At 31.5% G+C, this 20,300-nt stretch overlaps 1 protein-coding gene across 1 annotated transcript in view; it reads left to right on the forward strand.

The window, feature by feature from the left end:
• LOC127723664 (uncharacterized) overlaps positions 1-20,300 on the forward strand; it is a 39,175-nt gene that overhangs the window by 13,077 nt on the left and 5,798 nt on the right. Inside the window, exons 3-17 of the mRNA XM_052230405.1 lie at positions 2,990-3,463; positions 4,714-4,804; positions 5,599-10,280; positions 10,719-10,919; positions 11,507-11,641; positions 11,972-12,190; positions 13,215-13,385; positions 13,931-14,135; positions 14,965-15,158; positions 15,316-15,417; positions 16,027-16,223; positions 16,691-16,837; positions 17,598-17,680; positions 18,415-18,686; positions 19,142-19,353. Of these exons, the coding sequence (XP_052086365.1) occupies positions 2,990-3,463; positions 4,714-4,804; positions 5,599-10,280; positions 10,719-10,919; positions 11,507-11,641; positions 11,972-12,190; positions 13,215-13,385; positions 13,931-14,135; positions 14,965-15,158; positions 15,316-15,417; positions 16,027-16,223; positions 16,691-16,837; positions 17,598-17,680; positions 18,415-18,686; positions 19,142-19,353 (7,385 nt within the window). The remainder of the gene's footprint in view (positions 1-2,989; positions 3,464-4,713; positions 4,805-5,598; positions 10,281-10,718; positions 10,920-11,506; positions 11,642-11,971; positions 12,191-13,214; positions 13,386-13,930; positions 14,136-14,964; positions 15,159-15,315; positions 15,418-16,026; positions 16,224-16,690; positions 16,838-17,597; positions 17,681-18,414; positions 18,687-19,141; positions 19,354-20,300) is intronic.

A 20,300-nucleotide genomic window follows, 5' to 3' on the forward strand; every position in this document is an offset into this window, starting at 1 on the left:
TAAACAACAATTTTACCTGGCGTAGCCGTGCATAAAAAATGTTTTCTGCATTTATCTTCGAAAAATGGCGTATTTAATGGAACGTTAATACAGTAAACTTTCTCTTTTTTCTCCGCAATAGGCTATCAAAAATAAATTATCTAATGTGTATGTGGAAAATTATGTGAAAAGATAAAAAGTGGCAATTGTTACCTTTCATACCTTAAGTTTCATTCATCCGATTCTGGCCAATGCTTATATACTAAATATCTATTTATATGCTGCTATTATTGTTGTTACCAATTATGTAAATCAATTGTATCTGATTTTATGCCCTTTATGGGCCCTGTAATTTGGGAAATAAAAAAAAAATTCTATTCATTGATAAAACGTAATATGGACTGGTCCAGTGTCCAGTTTGCAGGTCATTTAATTTACTGTACACATTCATGCACACTCTGATTTAATCAATATACTCGTACGAAAAAGCATGAACAGTTTGAAGGTAATCTAATAATAACTTAATCCAATCAAATTGCATAAGATTCAATAACAATGTCCAGTCCACATCATAATGAGTAATAGGGGTAAACTGGGTAGGGAGAAAATGACAGATATTTTAAGTTGATATTTATGCAATAACGAATTAAAATTTGTCAACCAAAAGTTTTGCTACAATTTCAAAAAAATGTCGTTCTGTATGGGTATAGTTTTCGGATCTTTCATTAGCGTATTTAAGGCTATAAAAAGTTTGGGCTTCAAAAGTTCACACAATTATTGACTTTATACAGAAAATTCTTCCTTGTAAAACATTTAAAAGTTCACAAATGATACACGATTTTAAAGTAAAATTATTTCTTAAAACACTGCAAAAAATTTCATTCATATTGATAAAGTGGTATCGTCATAAAGTGCGTTGAAATGAACAGTGGTATAGCAAACATCGAATTCCCTCACAAAATGTTACACGTATCACACACTATAGTAAGGGGAGTCAGTTAAGTTGGTCTATTTTTAGATAACAGGTAATCATTTGACGCAACCTGTGTGACCTGTGTAGTGATTTTGATTTTACGATAAATTCATGAATGAACGATAATTTTATGAATGAGCATGAGCACCTGACCTCTTTCTTAAACACCAATTAAACATATAAAACTGTATTTAATAAGGAGATAATTCACTCAAATTTTCAGTACGAAATCAACAACTGAAATGATTCCATTTTTTGATGAAACATCGTACGAACGGAGAACGGAATCGCAGGTATAAAAATGCACTTTTTTCCCTTGTAATGACCGCGGATCTATAATTTTTATAGATCGGTTGAAATCCCAAAACTAATTTGCATAATGGAAATTTAGGCGATAGCAATACATCGGAGTGACCTCAAGGTCATCCTCTGTAAAAATAAAGATTAGAGAATAATAGGGGTGCTAAACGCATGTACTTTACTAAATTCCAGCTCCTGATTTCTTACCATGGTCAAAACTGTTCTCAAAGAGTAGTTAGGGTCTCTGGTGATTATCAGACTCATACAGCAGACACTTGTTGCTGCCGATGTTAAAGGCCCTTTCCCTCTATAGAAAGGGGAAGGGACCTTTCCCGTAACATGAAACAAGTGCCTGTGTCTGATACATTAATTACAAAGCGCAGTTAATGGACAAACGATCAAAATAAATTTAACAAAATTATCTAAAAAAATATTTAAAAATATGTTAATCTATAGCAATCTATTTCAGTTTTGAGTGTGTGACAAATTTTAGAGGTTGATAGGATATACATACAGATATTGGTCTAAAATTAGTTTTATGTGACACTAAGGATGTCCTATGCATTCCTATCATTACATTACATATAGATGAACAGATATAACGTGATAAAACCATAAAACAAATTATCCACATGAATAAAAATTGCCTTGTAGATATGCTTTACACCTTCAATACGTATCCCGTTTTGCATGAATGAATGGATTTTTTTTGTTTTCTGTGTTCAAGTATTTATTGAACATAATTACTTTTTTAATAAAAGTATAAACTTTAACATACCTTTTTTTTCTAATTGCAAACTGCGTTTCTATTTGTTTTCATATGACCGAAAATAACTAAAATATTCTTAATATATTAACGGTTAGTACATAAAAAATAAGGGGATGCGGTATGATTGCCAATGAGACAACAATCCATAAAGACCAGAGGACAAAAATGTGAACAATTACATGCCACCGTACGGCCTTCAACAATGAGCAAATTCCATAAAAACTATAAAAGGCCCCGGTGTCACAAAATGTGAAACAAGTAATCGCATGCTATCATGCAGATTGTAAACTTGTAGTACTTTTTGGGAAAATTTGAGTATTTATAAAAAAAAAATGGTATGAGAAGGTCAGAACACATTCACAAATCAAAGTTTTTTTCTGGAGTAATTTTAAAAGCTCTGTATTGTTTTTCGGGTTAAAGAAATCATTTTGATCAAACGCAAAATTTTACAAAAACATTCACAGTTAGGAATTTGTTACAAAATATCTTCAATAGCAACATGTCGCAATGAATATCATTTTAATTTCATGGAATAACTCAAAATGTTGAAAGTTATTTTAAATATAAGATATAGACTCTTAAATATTCCAATTCAAGTCGGTTTAGATTTTTGTTATAGATCATTACCCTTTGAATGATACAAACACATGCGAACATGACCCTGGCTTTTTATAAGTAAAGAGTGAAATTTCATATGTGTATAAAACTGTAATTGTATAATAGGCAACATTTTTAATGAAGTTAAACATGACACAAAAGAAAGAAATTTCCAGACAGAGATTTGATTATAAATTGATATTTGTTAGTTATCTTAATAACTGAAGGTAACAATATAACAAAATACGACATGAAAAATGAATGATGATATTTTCACAGGATGAAACACATTCTTTAACAAACAGAAACTAATGAAAAATAGGGAAAACAAAAAGATGAAAAAAATAAAGGAAATATTATTTTATTTTCAGATATCATAAGATTATCTTATTGTCAGTTTCTAAATGGACCAAGACGAAATCCTTTTGACCCCATTAAAAACTTTCGAACTATACCAAATGTTCCAAGATTTCGTGGAAATGCAAGGATTGGAAACTTTCAGAGAACAAATTTGAATGTTGTGCAGCAGAACAGTCTTCGATTCCAACAGCAACAACTTGAACAGAGACTTTTAGATAGACGAGAGGCAGAAGGAACTGATTCTGAACGCGGGTATACAGGTGGAAACAATGTACAGTCTCAATTTCCAAATACTGGATTTTGCCGTGATGGTTGGACAGAAGCATCATTAGATGGTGTTGCAATATGTATTCGTGTAAATACAGATCCATCAAAATGGGATGATGCCCAAGAAAAATGTAGACAAGATTATTCGTTTTTGTTAAAACTAGAAGTCCCAATAAAAGTACAATCAAAATCCATCCAAGATCATCTCCTGTCACTTGGTAAGTTTAAATCATCAGCCTCATAAATATTAGAAATAAATATAATACCTGATCAATTTTCCGTATATAAAAAGAGAATACAGTAAACTGAAAAATTCAATTAGTATATTTTCAAATATTTTGGACTCGAACATCACCGAAGAGACATTAATAGTCGAAATTACAATTGGTACTGTTTATATTATTATGTACCCAGATTCATTTTTATGATTCAAAATTCTTTACCTAAAATGTCGTTGTGATGCAAAATTAACACCGACATATGTTTTGTATTTGGGTGTGGATGGGGTTTACAGAATAATGACCAAAGCACAATAATGAATAGAGAAAAATTAAGAAAAAAAAATGAATAGAAAATAAAAGGGTGCAAAGGTATAAAGAATAACTGCGTAAAATAAAGAATTAGGCAATAAAATACCGATTACAGGATTGAACAATGTACAGAATAAAAAAATCATCTGATTAAAGACAAATTTAGTAGTTTAACCATTTCATGAAAATTTTACAGAAGAAAAATGATGCCATAAAAATTTAATGAATACTGAAATTAAAGACCTCCATCTAGACCCTTTTGTATGACCCTAGAAATAAAATGCCAGTTGAATGCAACTACTAAAATGTAAGATGTAAAGTAGTTCTTGTATTCTTAAAAGAACGAAATATATAAAGGCATGTTTAACGATTTTTCGCTTTGAAATGTGATGCTCCATGTTAGCATACTCTAAGCGTAGTTTTATCTCTTAATATCTTTGGTTTTTATATCGTGGATTGCTTGTATTGACGTATACCATGAATCTCATTTTTAGTCTTATTCATTAGCACGTAAAACCGGCGCCCGATCCTTTTTTCATTTGTATCATTGATGCAATACAATAATTATATTTGTTTTTATAATAGTACTACTAAAACTATGCATACATTACTTTACAATAATATCTTCAGAAATTATATGCCACGACTTTTGAATATTTTTCATTATTTATATAGAAACGCATGAAAACCCGTAACGAGATACGTGCAGCAGTTTCCAAAATTAACAATAATTGTAAAGACTCTATTATCTATAGTTTTTATGTTACTTACACATGAAGTTGTTGCTGTTTCATCATACTGCCTAACTTTCGTTTGTTTTCTACCATGATAACGCGACAGGTTTCGAAAAGACTATATAAATGTTTAACGAGATTATCATTGTTTGTGTAATTTAATTACCATGCAGTTGCTTTAGCAATTCTGAAAATTTATTTCAGGTATAAAAAATGTTTGGACTGGTTTACATTCGGAGCATAATCATTTGGTTTGGGATGGCATCAGTCCCAGTTTAGTGAAGAGTCAGTCTAGGTATGGCTTCCACAAAACTATATTTAAACAAACATATTACTAGTATCTAGTTTAATACAGCAATGGAACACATTCCAGCTGTGATAACTGAACTGCCTACTGCATTCCAGCTGTGATAATTGAACTGCCTACTGTATATTACACATCGATATTACTATATTTGTTCCACTTTCACAAAACATTATTTAAGTTCAGTGGTATATACAAAAAACACAAAAGAACAACAATATAACTTTTTTTAAAGTCTTTCTCTTTAAATTTATGGAATAAATCGTTTGTTCATATATACGTATTTAGACTTAATTTAATACGCGGACACAGGCAAGAGCCAAACAGCTGTGTGTTTTCCGATGACTATAAATGAGATAATTCATACTCATTTAAAGACTAACATCAAGTAGGGCTTGGTGCCCTAAATTGTTCTGTTAAAAAACATCGTGTAGCTCGTGTTGTCCCTAATCTTTAAATTTGGCTCTCAAATCTTTTGTCTCAAGCGTACTTTATAAAAGTTATCCCAAAAATAATTCTTGTAAAAAGAAAAAAAAAAAATTAAATAAGAATAAAACAAAAAATCAGTGTTGTGGGCTTTTACAATCTGTGTCATTTGTTTATAATATTTTGGAAGAGCTGACAAATAATGTTTTAAGTTATCTTTTTTGATACATTGTTTATTTGACAAAAAATATTTCTCATTCGCCATCTACTGTTTTAATTTAACGAATACAACAACTTTGGAACAACTGGAACTGTATCTCACTAATTATAAAAAAAATGCACATTCTTATTCATTTAAGGTTTGAGAAATCTCCATGGAAATTCGATCAAAACTTAGAACACAATGGAAATCAACTTTGTGGCGAAATTGACATCCAAAATAACTCCCACATAATAGAAACTAAACGTAAAAGGCGTTCTATTGGAGAGACGCGAGAAAAGCGAGCACCAGAAGAGAAAACGAATCGCAACCTGTTTCCTAATTTTTTCCCATCCCAAACACCAACACCAAGTTCTAAAGAAAATATCGATAAAAATTTTCAAAAAGACTTTGCTCAGCTGAACATTGTAGATAGACTAAGAACGTTAAACAACGCACGTAGAATTATCAATTTTGCCAACAACAGACAACGAGGATTTTCAGATCGTCACAACAATCCGATATTAAATCAACGACAAATACAAAATAAGAGGTATCAAAATTCACAAAGAATTAGAATAAATCAGAAGTTCAAAGATCCTTCTATATCACCAAGCAATGTCAGACCTGTCAATAACCAAAGATTTTTAAGTTTGTTGAATATGTTACGCAGCGGTTCAACTCAAATACAGCAAGATAACACTAATAAGAATTCAGACAACATAAAGATGATGAATCAAGCCAAAAATCTTATGGAAAACACAGCAACAACTATTGCACCTCCAGAAGAAATAGATCGAACTGGGATTATGAATATGGAAAGCCTTCAAAAGATAGGAGATCTATTCAACAAACCAAAGCCTAGCGAGGATGATGATTCAAAACTAAAATTTGATAAACTCCAAGAAAAAATAATGACTACTTCTGATAATTTGCAATTTGTCTCTAATCTTAATTCTGCAATCAGACCAACCATGGAAACTATTTTTGATACCATTCAGAAAAGTGCTGATACAGATATTAAAAATCCACTTATTGGATTGTCAGAAGCCAACACTGGAACAGAAAAGAAGCAAACATCAATTAGTGATGCATTTGAAAAAATATTAAGTGATGACAAACACAAGATAGACATTGAAAACGATAATAAGAATAACCTCGGTATGATAGATTTTGGTTTTGGTATGCCTTTAGCTATATCAAAACAAGATACATCTAGTAGAGTAAATATAAACCAATTACAGAATCAACCGTTACCAGTTATACCTTCGACTCATTTACCAGACAAAGAAGCACAACCATCAAGTAATACCAATCTGAAAGTTATCAACAAAGCAATAGACGAAGATAAAAAGGAATTGAAAGACTCCAATTTAAAAACTGACGACACGAATTTTAATCCTGTCTTGAATCCACCACTGACCATCGTTAAACCCAACATACCGTCGACACCTCGAGATATAATTCCAAATCTAAGTATTGGTAATGAGGGAATACATGACACTAGTATATTAATAGATACAATAGAAAAAAATATCGGTAAAGATGAAAAGGAAAGTGATCTAGCATCTAAAACTGAACAAAACTATATTGGGGTTGATGAAACAAACAGTCAACCTGTTGACCAAGGAAAGCAAGAAGAAGTAAAACAAAGCATTGCAAATATGGGAATTAAAATTTCATCAAAAGAAAATCTAGACGACGATATTTTGCAACCACAAAACGAAAATCTAGGCATCATTAAAGAGGACCAAAAACAAGACAGAAAAGTAAATACTAAGACAGATAATCCCAACGAGAAAACTTTAACGCCACAGTCAATTCTAACAAACATAATAATTGACAAGGCCATTGCAGAAATAGACGAAGTTCTTGCACAGGATGATATAAATAGTGTGGATGTCACAAGTGCACCACATCCGAGTATGAATGACATTGCCACCAATAGGGACTATACTGATGAAAGCATACCCAAGTTAGAAAGAAAACTTAAACAGGCTAATAACCCACACCATAAGATTACTAAATCAATGAGGAGTACTACTGAAGCTAGTATTACCACCGGGACAGCTGTATCTAAAGGTAGTACTGTCACTGAAACAGGTGAAAAGGCTGTATCTAATGAAGGTTTGATAATACAGACACCGGAACGAGAAACAACAGATGATCAATTAGCAAACAAAAAGGGAACTAATATAAACAAAAATCTCTATGATAAGATAGTAAACGAAAAATTTGGTGGAAAAGTTGGAAACATCCTTAAAATACTGAACAAAATGAGTGAAACAAAACCAACTGAAGTGCCAGATGATAATGTTTTTGGTAGTAGCGTTGTTCAAAACATGATGATCAATGACAGGGAGGCTGCAAGTATAGCATACTTAACGACACCATCAAAACCTAAGACAATTAGTGATGTTCAATTGATACTGCCAACAGCAGAACCAAAAGCAGACGAAAGCACTAACAAACAAGATTTACTTTCCACTGAATCTTTAACTTTAACTCCAATCTCTCAAGAAGATAGTAAAAGTTCTCAAGATGTGAAGACAACACCAGAAGGTATTGCAATCATTGAGAACAAATCAAATGAAGACATAAGCACATCGGACACCAGTGTGTCTGCAGATGACAGTGATACTACAATAAATGAGATAATCATACCGATGGATGACATGATAAGCTCAGAGGGCGATACAACTCTCATATCAAACATCCAAGACGAAACGCTTGTTAAGTCTTTAAATACCGATTTGGAAGACAAAACAAAAGTTTTAACATTTGGTGATTCTGATAATATGGTTTTGAATGTAAACGAAAAATCCATTGGTTTGGAAGATATATCGATTAAACCTGTTGTTGTTGAATCAAATCTTCAGTCTTCTAGGCCTTCAGATTTAAAATCAGTGCTTGATGAGAAAATATCAGTACCAGAAACAAGTGGAACAATATCATCAGATGAAGATATGGTTGGTATTAATGAGCAGGTAGACTCAGGTTTTACAACTGTTACAGCGGACGAAACATCCATAGTAGATAAAGCGGGACTAGAAACTCACAAGACGGACGACAAATTGGAAAAAGAAGATAAAACTGTCTCTGATGGCAAACGTTTGAACATTGACGATGATCACCGTGTTAAAACATCACCAAAGCAATCAGATAGTCTAGAGGGTGATATCACAGTTACTAAAACAGATGATATCACAAGAGAAAACAGTGATTACATTTACACAGAACAGGCATTACCATCAGATGATAGTAATGAAGACGATACCATTACACAAACGCCATCTAGAACTGACAGTGATAAGGTTGTAGTAGAGACAGATGTAGTGTCTCCAGCTAATAGCAGTAAAACTGCATCAGAAGTTACTGATGTAATGGAAACAGAAACAACTAATTTGCCAGATGCTTTAGGAGATATAGAGGAACAAATTATGTCAGAAGTTTCTGATTCAACTTCATCGGAAAAAATTGGTGAACAAGTTTCAGAAGTATTAGATATCGACAATAATGAAAACAAAGATATTATAGAGAAAACACAAGACATGATTGAAAATATTCACGACTCAATTGAAGCAATTCCAGAAACGAACGATGGAGAAATAAAAAAATCGACAGAAGGTACAAAAGCAATAGAAATCGTACCAGAACTTTATGAAGACGTGATTAAAAAGATTGAAGACGCGAGAGACAATATAAGTGAAAGAACTAACGATATAGCAGACGAAACCAACGAAGCAATCGATAATTTCTCAGAAGATGACACAAATAGCAACGAGGAAGAAAGGCTTTCTAAAGAAATTGTATCAAATGAAAATGGAACTTCTGACGAATATCTATCGGATGAACTTGACTTGAGTGAAACTAATGATATTTCTGGCGAATATTTGTCTGACGAGCATTACTTAAATGAAACCGATGATATTTCTGACGGATATTTGTCGGATGAACGTGATTTGAGTGAAACCAATGATATTTCTGGCGAATATTTGTCTGACGAGCATTACTTAAATGAAACCGATGATATTTCTGACGGATATTTGTCGGATGAACGTGACTTGAGTGAAAGCAATGATATTTCTGGCGAGTATTTGTCTGACAAACATGACTTAAATGAAACCGATGATATTTCTGACAGTTATTTATCGGATGAAATTGACCTGAATGAAACCAATGATATTTCTGGCGAATATTTGTCTGACGAGCATGACTTTAAAGAAACCGATGATACTTCTGACGAACATATGTCAGATGATCTTGACTTAAGTGAAATAAATGATATTAAAATAGAAAGTTTTAATAGTAAACACGATATGAAAGATATCTTACAGGACACATCTGATGACGATGACATAAGTAAAATCATAGATAATCAAAATGACAAGTTCGACGAGCAGTTTAATGATACAGATGAAATTCTAGGAGACGATCTAGACGTAGATGTAGACGAAAAAGATAACGCAGCAAAGGAAATCGTCAGCGACAGCGATGAGCTATCGAAGGAAGTTGACATTCAAACAGATGAAAACATTTCGGATGAGATACTTGGAATTGAAAATATAACCCATAGTTACGATTCAAGTGATGAAATACTTGTTAGTGAGGCTGCAGCACAGGATGACGCAATACATCAGCGAGAATTTCGTGATCTTGATCCGGAAGAAGATGTCGAGGAGTTTGTCCCTCCAGAAGATATAGTAGAACATATACCGAAACGATCTGAAACTGACACAAAAATCATAGAAGATACAAAAAATCTGATCATGCGACTTGGAGGTTGTGACAAGCCAAAGCCATCTGTGTGTTTCACACAGCCAATTAAAGTGGACACAACAGGTAATTAAAATTTTTTAAAGTATTAGGCATGTTATCATTTGTTGCTGTTTTGACAATTTATGTTTTTTGATGATATTTGTTTTCTAATTTTTGATAGTTATTGATTTATTTTGTAATTCAAAATCTGTTCATTTATGTATAATGTAGTTATATATTTGATGTAACAGAACAGCACAAAATCTAAAAGATCTAGGATGACTTGTTCAGGTTTGTACACAGGAACAGATAAACACTTCCCCTAACATTCATTCACCGAGAACATCAAAAGAAGTAGAAATATATAAGGACATAAAACTCAGTATACCATCTATCAAAATATGTGAGACAAAAGTATGAAATGCATGTAATTATTATACAAGCAAAATAAAACCACAGCAATATACTTTATTTTCCTGTGTAATGTACTTATATTATCACATATACTGTTTTATTTCTTAGTATCCATGTGTGGAATTGGCTGGTACGGAAATGTTTTTGTTGACAAGTGTTTCCGGTACATATCAGAAGCAATGACTTTTACCTTTGCCAGAGATACTTGTATTCAGGAAGGGGGACAACTTGCAAGAGTTGACAACAGCTTTCTACGTAGATTTATATTAACGTCAGTGGCACTGGCAAGATACAATTCTAAAATTCAAAGTATGTCTATTGTTATTTGATGATAACATGCTAATTTGTTTTCTTTATTTACATGAATAGTTTAAAAAGATGGTAAATGCTGATTTGTTTGACAAAAAAGCTTTAAAGCAATTGAAATAAAAAAAAATCGAATGAAAACCAATCGTATTGTTATATGTTCGATGTATATTTCCGGATCAACCTTCATCACGAACAGTAAGAACCGAAACATTGTTGGAAAAACTAGAAAGTAAAAGACGAATTCATGCACGAAGAGCCCCCAAAAAAGTGAAAAGAGACTACACGAACAGCAAAAATAACCAGTTATCTACACGATTTGAACAACGAAATAAAAAAGTGTCACAAAGATCAAATAAAGTAATGTTAATGAATATGTGTTTTCCACTTACTTTGGCCATTTGACAAACAATTACTTTGGCTATTCGACATACAATTTGTTTCTTATAGTACCGTTTGGACACAATGTATGTGTGTTTACAAACAAAAAGGGGAAAAAAACCACAATTATATTATTGAAACAATAAAATAGAAATAAAAATATTGTTTAACGCTGAAACTAATTAGTAATGCTTTATTATATATTTCAGATAACATTATAAACGTTTGGATTCATAGTGAGTCTAACAGTAATCAGTGTCGTCAGTTAAATAACATAGGAGTGCAGAATGTTAACTGTTTGACGTTAGCTGAAGCAGTATGCGAAAGACCAAAGCAACAAATAAGTAAGTTGTCTGTTCTTCGCTATGGTATATATAGGAAGAGAAGAGAGGCAAAGGATACCAAAGGGACATTCAAAATTGAAATAGACTTTAAAAAGGAACACAATCATAAATGCACTTTCTGTTATTAGTTTATTTACACATTATAATGAAGAGATCAGCAAATTATCGATATGCAATATTTGCATAAACGTGATAATTGATTATATATTTATAGAAAAAAAGTAGATTTAATTTTTGTTAAAAGATCAAGCTATGATACGAATTTTTACAAAACAGTTGTTGGAAATGATTTAAACAAATATTTCTTTTTATATGAATATTGTCTTTTAGAACCATTCAATGAAGGTGACAATACTGACCACGACTTTGAATATGTTCAACCAGAGGTCAAACAGTTTAAAATGGAAAGCGCCGATAATAAATTGGAATGTCCTCTTAATAATGAACATCCTGAATTGCCTGTTATGTGGTATAAGGATGGTGTCCCCCTTAAACCAAAGATTACAAAAACATCAAAGAGTATCACATTCCCATCACTCTCAACAATAGGTAAGATACTGTTTACATACATTCTATGCTAGTATAAAAGTTCAATTCGTACTATTTATCCTTTTCATGTCCAATGACATGACACAGTTTACACCATTAAAACCCTTTGAACGATTTGTATTTTTGTACAAATATTTCAGTTTATTACTTTAAATGTACAAAGGCGTTCAATCAGTTACAATTTAGGTAAACATTCGTGCTAGAAACATGTGTTTTAATTGACTTCATCCAGCATCACCATTAGTTTATATACAATGTAATATTCATGTTTTGAATTAACCTAATTAAATCAAAAATATTTATTATATATATACTTTAAACTATTTATCATTAGATCTGTCATTTTGAAAATATTGTTATTACCGTGAAAAAATTAAGCTGCATAAAACAGAGGTTTGCAATTAATACAATCTAAAAAACATGTTTTAAAGAGCGATTACCTTAAACATCATTAAGATTTCAATTATATAAAATTCCGTAATCTTTATTTATCGATTATATACAGTTATGAAGGCAAACACGCATATTTCTACCTATTGCGATAATTGTGCGTTTGTTTTGTTTTGTTTTGTATTCTGGAAACAACACCTCTTGGGACAATATCTTCATAAGGCTTAGTGGTAATATGTTTACATGGAACAAGTCATTATTAATCACTAGATAACTCTTCTTAAAGCACAAACATAAATTAACTGCTTGTAACATAGAATAAATACAAAGAACCATAGCGTATTTTCCCCCAGATGGCCGACTAAGACCCCTTGGAACCTATAGTTTAAATCTCTTCCAATCATTCTTGGTAAAGCAATTATTTGATAAACTGGAATTAAGGATTTATGCTCAACAAATTGCTAACCTCCAGTGACCATTTGTATGCATAATTAGGAGAACCTGGACTGAAATGCGCTAAAAACGTGAAATAATAAAGGGATTGCTTTCAAGGCACACGATGTGCAATAGAACATTTACATTAGGTATAATTCTGTTACATTTTATATATCCCTTGGAGTAATTTTTTTTATAGCTGCCACTTCGACGTCAGATTTGTACCTTACACCTGACCTTTCACGATCACTACATTTCCGTAATACAAATGACACAATGGAAATACTACAAGGCAGGTATTGGTGTGAAGTATGGACAAGCAATCCATTTAAACGTCTGGAATCCAAACCAACACTCATTAGATACTCAGGTAGGTATCGTGAGAAATTTTCAACCTCAAAAGTCCTCGCTGGTGAACATGTCAATCAGATAAAATAAGGATTTTAAATGATAAATTGATTCTTGTCGTTTAATACTCTGAATTGTCCATTTCTGACGATAAGATGCAACACTTGCTTGATAACATCTTTTGCGCAGCTACATATATCAACTTGTGACTTTAAAAGATTCAGAAAATAGCAGTAAATCTATGGCTTCTTAAAGTTATGTCATTAAAGATTAATGGTTTTCAAAAGTTTCTGCTTGCGGCAAATTATGCATCAATTTCTTATTTTCCTCATGTTATAGAAAAAAACAACTATGAATTTACATTTTGAATAATTGTGTCTTTCATAAACAACGCGATAAAAAGATTATACAGCGATAGGCAATATGTAATACAGCGGTTATTGATGTTAGTTCATTTTAACCACAAACAAAAAAAAAATCTTTATTTGTTGCACTTATTCACTAACATACTAACATATTGAATGTTTTCTTGTACAATTTTGTTCATATCAGTATTGTTATTTACAGATGTTATGTCGTTTGTTGGTTTCCTGAATATTCATCCGCTATCAGTGTATGAACGCACCCTTTACAACATGATGAACGAAAAGTCTCTGTCAATCACTAATGTGGTGAAGGATCTGCAGATAATACATGACAGCATCTTGTCAGATATTCAATTGATTGTTCCTGAAGTTGTTATAATTAAAGTCAATCCAGATTTTGTTGAAAGGTAAGGATGACGATTAAAATGTTATACAAACCAGAGAGAAAGTCAGAATTAACCATTTTATGTAATTCATTTAACTAAATTATCCGAAACCGTATGAAAAACGTGAAAAAACATGAACTTTGTTTGGATTGTTTCAATCGTTTTTGAAAACTGTACCGATTATTACGTATTGATAACCTCAAACTTTGTCGTTTATTTACAAACAGTCAAATTGAAACCATAGGCAAAACATTTCAAATTATATCTAACCAAAGTATGAACCTTACTTAACCATAGATAGTGTAAAACATTATCCACTGCGATAACTACTTATTTGACAGCACCGCTGAGAAGACATGACTAAGAAAAGTTGTGTCTTGACAAAATTTGTGTCGAGTTGTATTGTATTGTAGGTGAATGGCGTTATTTAAAAGGTTCTTAATTAGCGAACAAATGCACCACCTAACTTACGGCTAAATCATATTTAATATGATTGATTTAAAAGAAATAAACGAGGTAAGATAATGAGATAGCGACCTGAAGATATAGATATCTACAAGTAGTACAGTACAAATACTGGTATATTAAGAATAAACAGGTTTATTTGTTTTTCCTAAATTGAATTGTCATAAATTAGACCGTTAGTTTTTTTACGTTTGAATAGTTTCACATTTTTTATGTCGGGTCTTTTTATACCTGACTACCTAGTATGGATTTTCTCGTTGTTGAAGGCCGAACAGTGAACTATAATTGTTTACATCCACGTCTATGTTTATAACTTTCCCATATGTGTATATGTCCGTTTTCAAAGTCTTCTGTCTCTTTAAAATAAAAGTTTTATTTTTTATAGTGGAAAGCCACAAAGGCTGAAATTCTATACACATGTTACCATGTCAACAACGTATACAATGGCAACAGAAAGATCAATTAACATACTGATGAGGAGGGAGCTGAGGGAGAATTTACAAAACACTTCATTTATGCTGTCCCTTCCAGGAAAAACACCAATTCATCTAGTCAGGTCATTAAAGTTCTACAGCACAGGTGAGTGATAAAATTATTTTTTTCAGATTACACCTTTTCAAACAAATTTCAAATTTTAAAAAATAAACATGAGTTCAACAAGTTCAGTCAGTTATTCTTTTTTATAATATTTCCAGTAACTAGGACAATGTATTATTGTTATTTATTTTAAATTTAGTTGCTTGTCCCATGGACGAACTAAAAGACAAAGAAACTTCACTAGTTGCGACCTTTCCAAGCTCAGCAACAGGATTAGAAGTCACAAGTATAGAAACATGTGGTAAGTTACACTATTTATCTTTTATCTGTAAACAATGTTAACCCTAAAGCATGCGAAATGTTCATTTACCGGATACAGACACATTTGTACATATAATGTTTAAAATTTATGTTCTATGTTACGTTTAAAAGTTTAAAACATTTATATATATATATTATTTAACATCTACACATGTTGTTGGTGGTAAACAAAAAGCGGAAAATATACCAAACAGGCAATCAAAAATATAAGTAAAAAAAAAAAAAAAACCCAGTTAACACAAATATAGTATATTTTTAAAAATATATCATTAATCAGCTCATTATTTTATTCGATGTACATAATCCTAATAAGGTGTATAAAGTAAAAGACATTAATTACTTGATGTATTGCCAGTTACTGCAGAAACATCATTATGTCACTACCTCCTAAGGACCTGATTACTCATGCGTTAGTTAAAAGAAAAATCCTTGGCATACACCAGTGTTTGTTTAAAAATGGTACTCTATGTTGGAGCATATTTGATAATGTGCATTATTTTATTACACAGTAAGTTCCTTTCATCTTTTTGATTAAATGTGAATTTATCGATACTAATGACAATACATTTTCATTTATTACACTTTGCAGAAGGAGAAGTTGCAGGAAGGGCAAAATGTGACGGTGATTTCGAAACAGGGGCCCATTGGACCGACGTTCGAGTTTTTAAAACATGTAATAATGGAGATGATGATAGTGAGAACACGGATTCTTCCTCAGAAGAACAAGACGACGCCACTGTTATGGGTCATATAAGTAGAGAAAGAAGATTAAAAGAGCTAGCAGAGGTCTGATACTAATATCATAAAATACGTTCAAGAGTAAATATAAGAGATCTTATAAGTGACTTTTGCTTTAGTTGAAATATCCAGACCAGATTAATTCATATATTTTGAATGAGCAGGAGTGAATTTTGCATTTTAGTTTAAACATATTTATTCGTCATCATTACAAATATATCATCATACAAAAATACACTATAATAATAGGATTCGGAAACAAGCTGTACATAACTTATATTAATCCGTTTCCGTGAAATACCAACTCCAATTAACGTTTTCATAAACATAGCATGCAATGTTATAATGATATGGAACAAAAATAAATAGTTAATTACATAACTAAGAAATAATATATATGCATTGTGTCTACTCAATATACTGTTTATCGTGCCGATGCAGATTTTACTATTATATTTTATGTTCTTCAGTAAAATTAAAGTATTTAATTTCTAATAATTTCTAAATTCCTAAAGGTTGATGTTGAAGACGACAATGCAGAAACAGTAATGGAAGAAACGGCAGAGATAATAGAAAATGCCCAAGAAATCACCGCAGAGTATGTCGACTACATAGCTGAAATAGTGGACAAAACTGCAGGAGTAAAGAAAGCAACACAAATGGTAAATCTATGCTTTGCTTTCGTTAAACTTATTAAAATGTGGGAAAATTCTCCCATTTACTAGTGCAATATATCTGTTTAGTTTACTACAGAAATTAAACTCCGACAGTTCTGGTATACAGAGATTCAATTTATTTCGAGATTTCTTCATATTAGTAAAGTCAATTAGATTATTCAATCCTAAGATGATAATTTTTGTATGTTTTCAAAACTTTGATAAATAAGGGGAGATAACTCCGATAGCTTTATGGTTTGAAAGAGTTTATAGTGATTCAATATATTTTGTAAAACAGCGCAATACAACTAATATATCAATGAACAAGCGTTTCTTTTGATTTTTTTTAAAGTATTTAAAACAGCTTATTGTAGCATATTGCATGTAAAATTTGTATTATCTAGATTTTTATTCTAGTCATTAATTGTGGTCTTCTTTTTTATATTGAATACGATATGATACTTTGTACAAACTCTTTTGCAAACAAGATCTGTAAAATATTCTTTTTATTATATATTTTTTTAAATCATGATATATAACCTATCATACCAATATTTGTTTATATTCTTATAATTCTTTAACAAAAAAGTTCATTTCCGTTTCAGTATTCATTTGCTTTATTTAAGAAATAAAAATGATATAATTAATCCGTTTGTGATTTCCATTTTGTTTTTCACATTACAAGAATAAGATTTTATATTGCTCACACCAAGGTTCCAGGTTAGAAAAGAGGTAAACTTTAAATAAACAATTCATATCTTTTCAGACAAGTGAAAACATTGTTAAGACTGTCGATAGACTATTAGATATTGATGATGATGAGGTTAAGAAATCGACGAAGGCCAATAGGTATGTAAAATAAATCCTTTAATATTCAAATTGCTAAGAAATTGACTTCAAATTTGAGACACGATTTTTGAATTACCTATTTTAAGAATAAGACGATATTGGATGAAACGTCCATTGAAGCACAAAGAAAACACGAGAAACAGTTTAGATCTTTCAGGTGTTAAATTGTTCAAGTTGTTTGAATACGTTCCGATAATTTACATTAAAAAGAATATGAATTGTTCGAAAAAAAGCAAAAATCCTAAATACCAATAAAGAAGCATATATCAAACAAGGACTCTTTTTACAATAGATGATTCGTTTCCTTCGATACTACATTTGGGTTCTTAAAACTTTCATCTGAGTAAAGATATTAATCACTCGGTATGAGAAAATTAAAATTCGAATCGCCTCTACTGTGGTAACATAGTATGACAATGGGACACATAATGATACTTTAGTTATAATATTCTGACTAGAATTTCTTCTTGACAGGTTGTCTTTTTTGCTTTATTTTCATGCATCTCTGGTTAAAAGTGGTCACTAGGTATTTGTCGTTTCGTTTAGTTCCGTAAATTTCTGATGAGTTTTAATCTTTAGGAAAGCGCTGCAGGCAAAGTTTTGGTGTATTCCAAGTTGACGTTTCCTGTCATATGGAATACTTGGTAATTTGAACATCTTACACGTAATGTTTTACAAAAGAGATATACTCTGCAAAAACTCATTAGCTAAGCAATGTGTTTTATATTTTTCAGTATTATAAAAAGCCTGGAAAAAGTGGCAGGAAAAATGAATCTTGACGTATACGGACAGTTTAGAATAGTTACTCCAAATGTTGCATTAGAAGTGTGGGATTTGAAGTATCAGAGCCTTCCTATAATAGGTTTAGCTGCTAAAGAAGATCAAAAGAAAAAAGAATTCGATGAAAGTCATATCATAACATTGTATAACAGATCTCAAGTTTACTTTGATGACATAAATGCCGCTATTGAATTACCACCGGAACTTGTAGAGGAAGTGATGACAGGTATGTCAAAGTTGAATTTAAAGTTACGGAAATATCACTTATTCAGCATAGAAATAAATTCGTTTCATATGAAGTGTGAATTCGTAAAACAAATGTGAGGATTTTATATTTTATGATTTTAATAACGAAACTTGAATTGAGCCTCAATGATGAGCCTTTTGTAGACGAAACGCGCGTCCAGCGTACACAATTATAAGCCTTGCATCTTTGATGAGGTTTTTGACTGCTTTCAATCACACGGTTGTCTGTCTGTATCTCGACATAGAAGGTTCGATGTGACGTTACAGTTTTATATTCGTATAATCCTTTCTTTGCATCAAGCACTAATAACAAGTGAACAGTTTATTAATGTTTATTCCCCACGTAAGAAATTTTATTTTGAAATGCATTATTGTAATTGCATTTTATATAGAAAACTGATAGATAAATACATATTTTGATGGAAATAATTTTAGAAACAGAATCTCGTTTGTACATGATGGTGTACAGACATGGCCGTTTGTTCCAAACAATGACCGAAGCACAAGAAAACCTCGAACAAAACAGAGAGGCACAGTTTGTTGATGACAGTGGAACTTTGAACACCTTTGTAATATCAGCTAGTATTGGTGGCAAGAAAATAGAAAATTTGAAGAACCATGTGAAAGCCATATTCAAACCTCTCAAGGTAATGCTTAAAAACAAATTAGTATGAAAGGTTAATTTACAATTTTTTATGTTATTGCTACACAAACATGGATTTTTGTAATTGCATTATTGGGGTTCTTGTTGCTCGGTCTTAAGTTTTTTACGTAGTGCGCTTTGCAAAATGTTGTTAGTCTCTTAGTCTGTTTTCGATTTTTCGTTTATCATGATTTTGTCAGTCTCTCTTTGACCTATGTGTTTGGTTCTCCCTTTGGTTTAATTAGGTATAAATTGGTATACTTTCGCCTCATTGTCGTGTGTATGGATGTTTGGACTGTTATCTAAATATCTGTTGTTTGGTCAATATAGTACTTACAAATTATTTTATTATTTATTATTCTAGACTGAAGCATACTTTATAACTTATTGAACAGTGTTTCTTTTATAAGAATGTACTAGAGACAATCCTGTTTTTCTTGAGTCACATTTTAAAGACAAATACATATGTATATCTAAGTATTAATTCCAAAATACTGGACATTTTGATGAATTTATTGAATTAAGATTTCAACAGATAGCAACTATTCCTGATTCTATGAACAAATCTTAAAAAATGTTTGTACTGATATGAAACATAATTAGAAAATGAACCCAACAGAACGACCAAAAGAAAAACAAATATGTCCTCTAACTTATATTTAGGATGTGTAATACTTACAATCATTTTCCTTGAATATTCACATATCATATAAAATTACATTCCATTAAAATGAGGATTCATCATAGATACAGACAACTGAAAAATCGAAAAAAAACATGACTATTTCCCTCAGTTTTTGTTGATAACCTTCATTGTCTCTTTGTAATCGATTGACAATATTTGAACATCGGTAAACTAATGTCGCCTTAATCAAATTCCTTTTGTCAACTTTCCATACGGCAGGTAGTTAAATACATTCTGCCCTAGCCAATGGTGTGTAAAATCATCAG

The sequence above is a fragment of the Mytilus californianus genome, unplaced genomic scaffold, assembly GCF_021869535.1.
Source record: "Mytilus californianus isolate M0D057914Y unplaced genomic scaffold, xbMytCali1.0.p SCAF_1, whole genome shotgun sequence".
Taxonomy (NCBI): domain Eukaryota; kingdom Metazoa; phylum Mollusca; class Bivalvia; order Mytilida; family Mytilidae; genus Mytilus; species Mytilus californianus.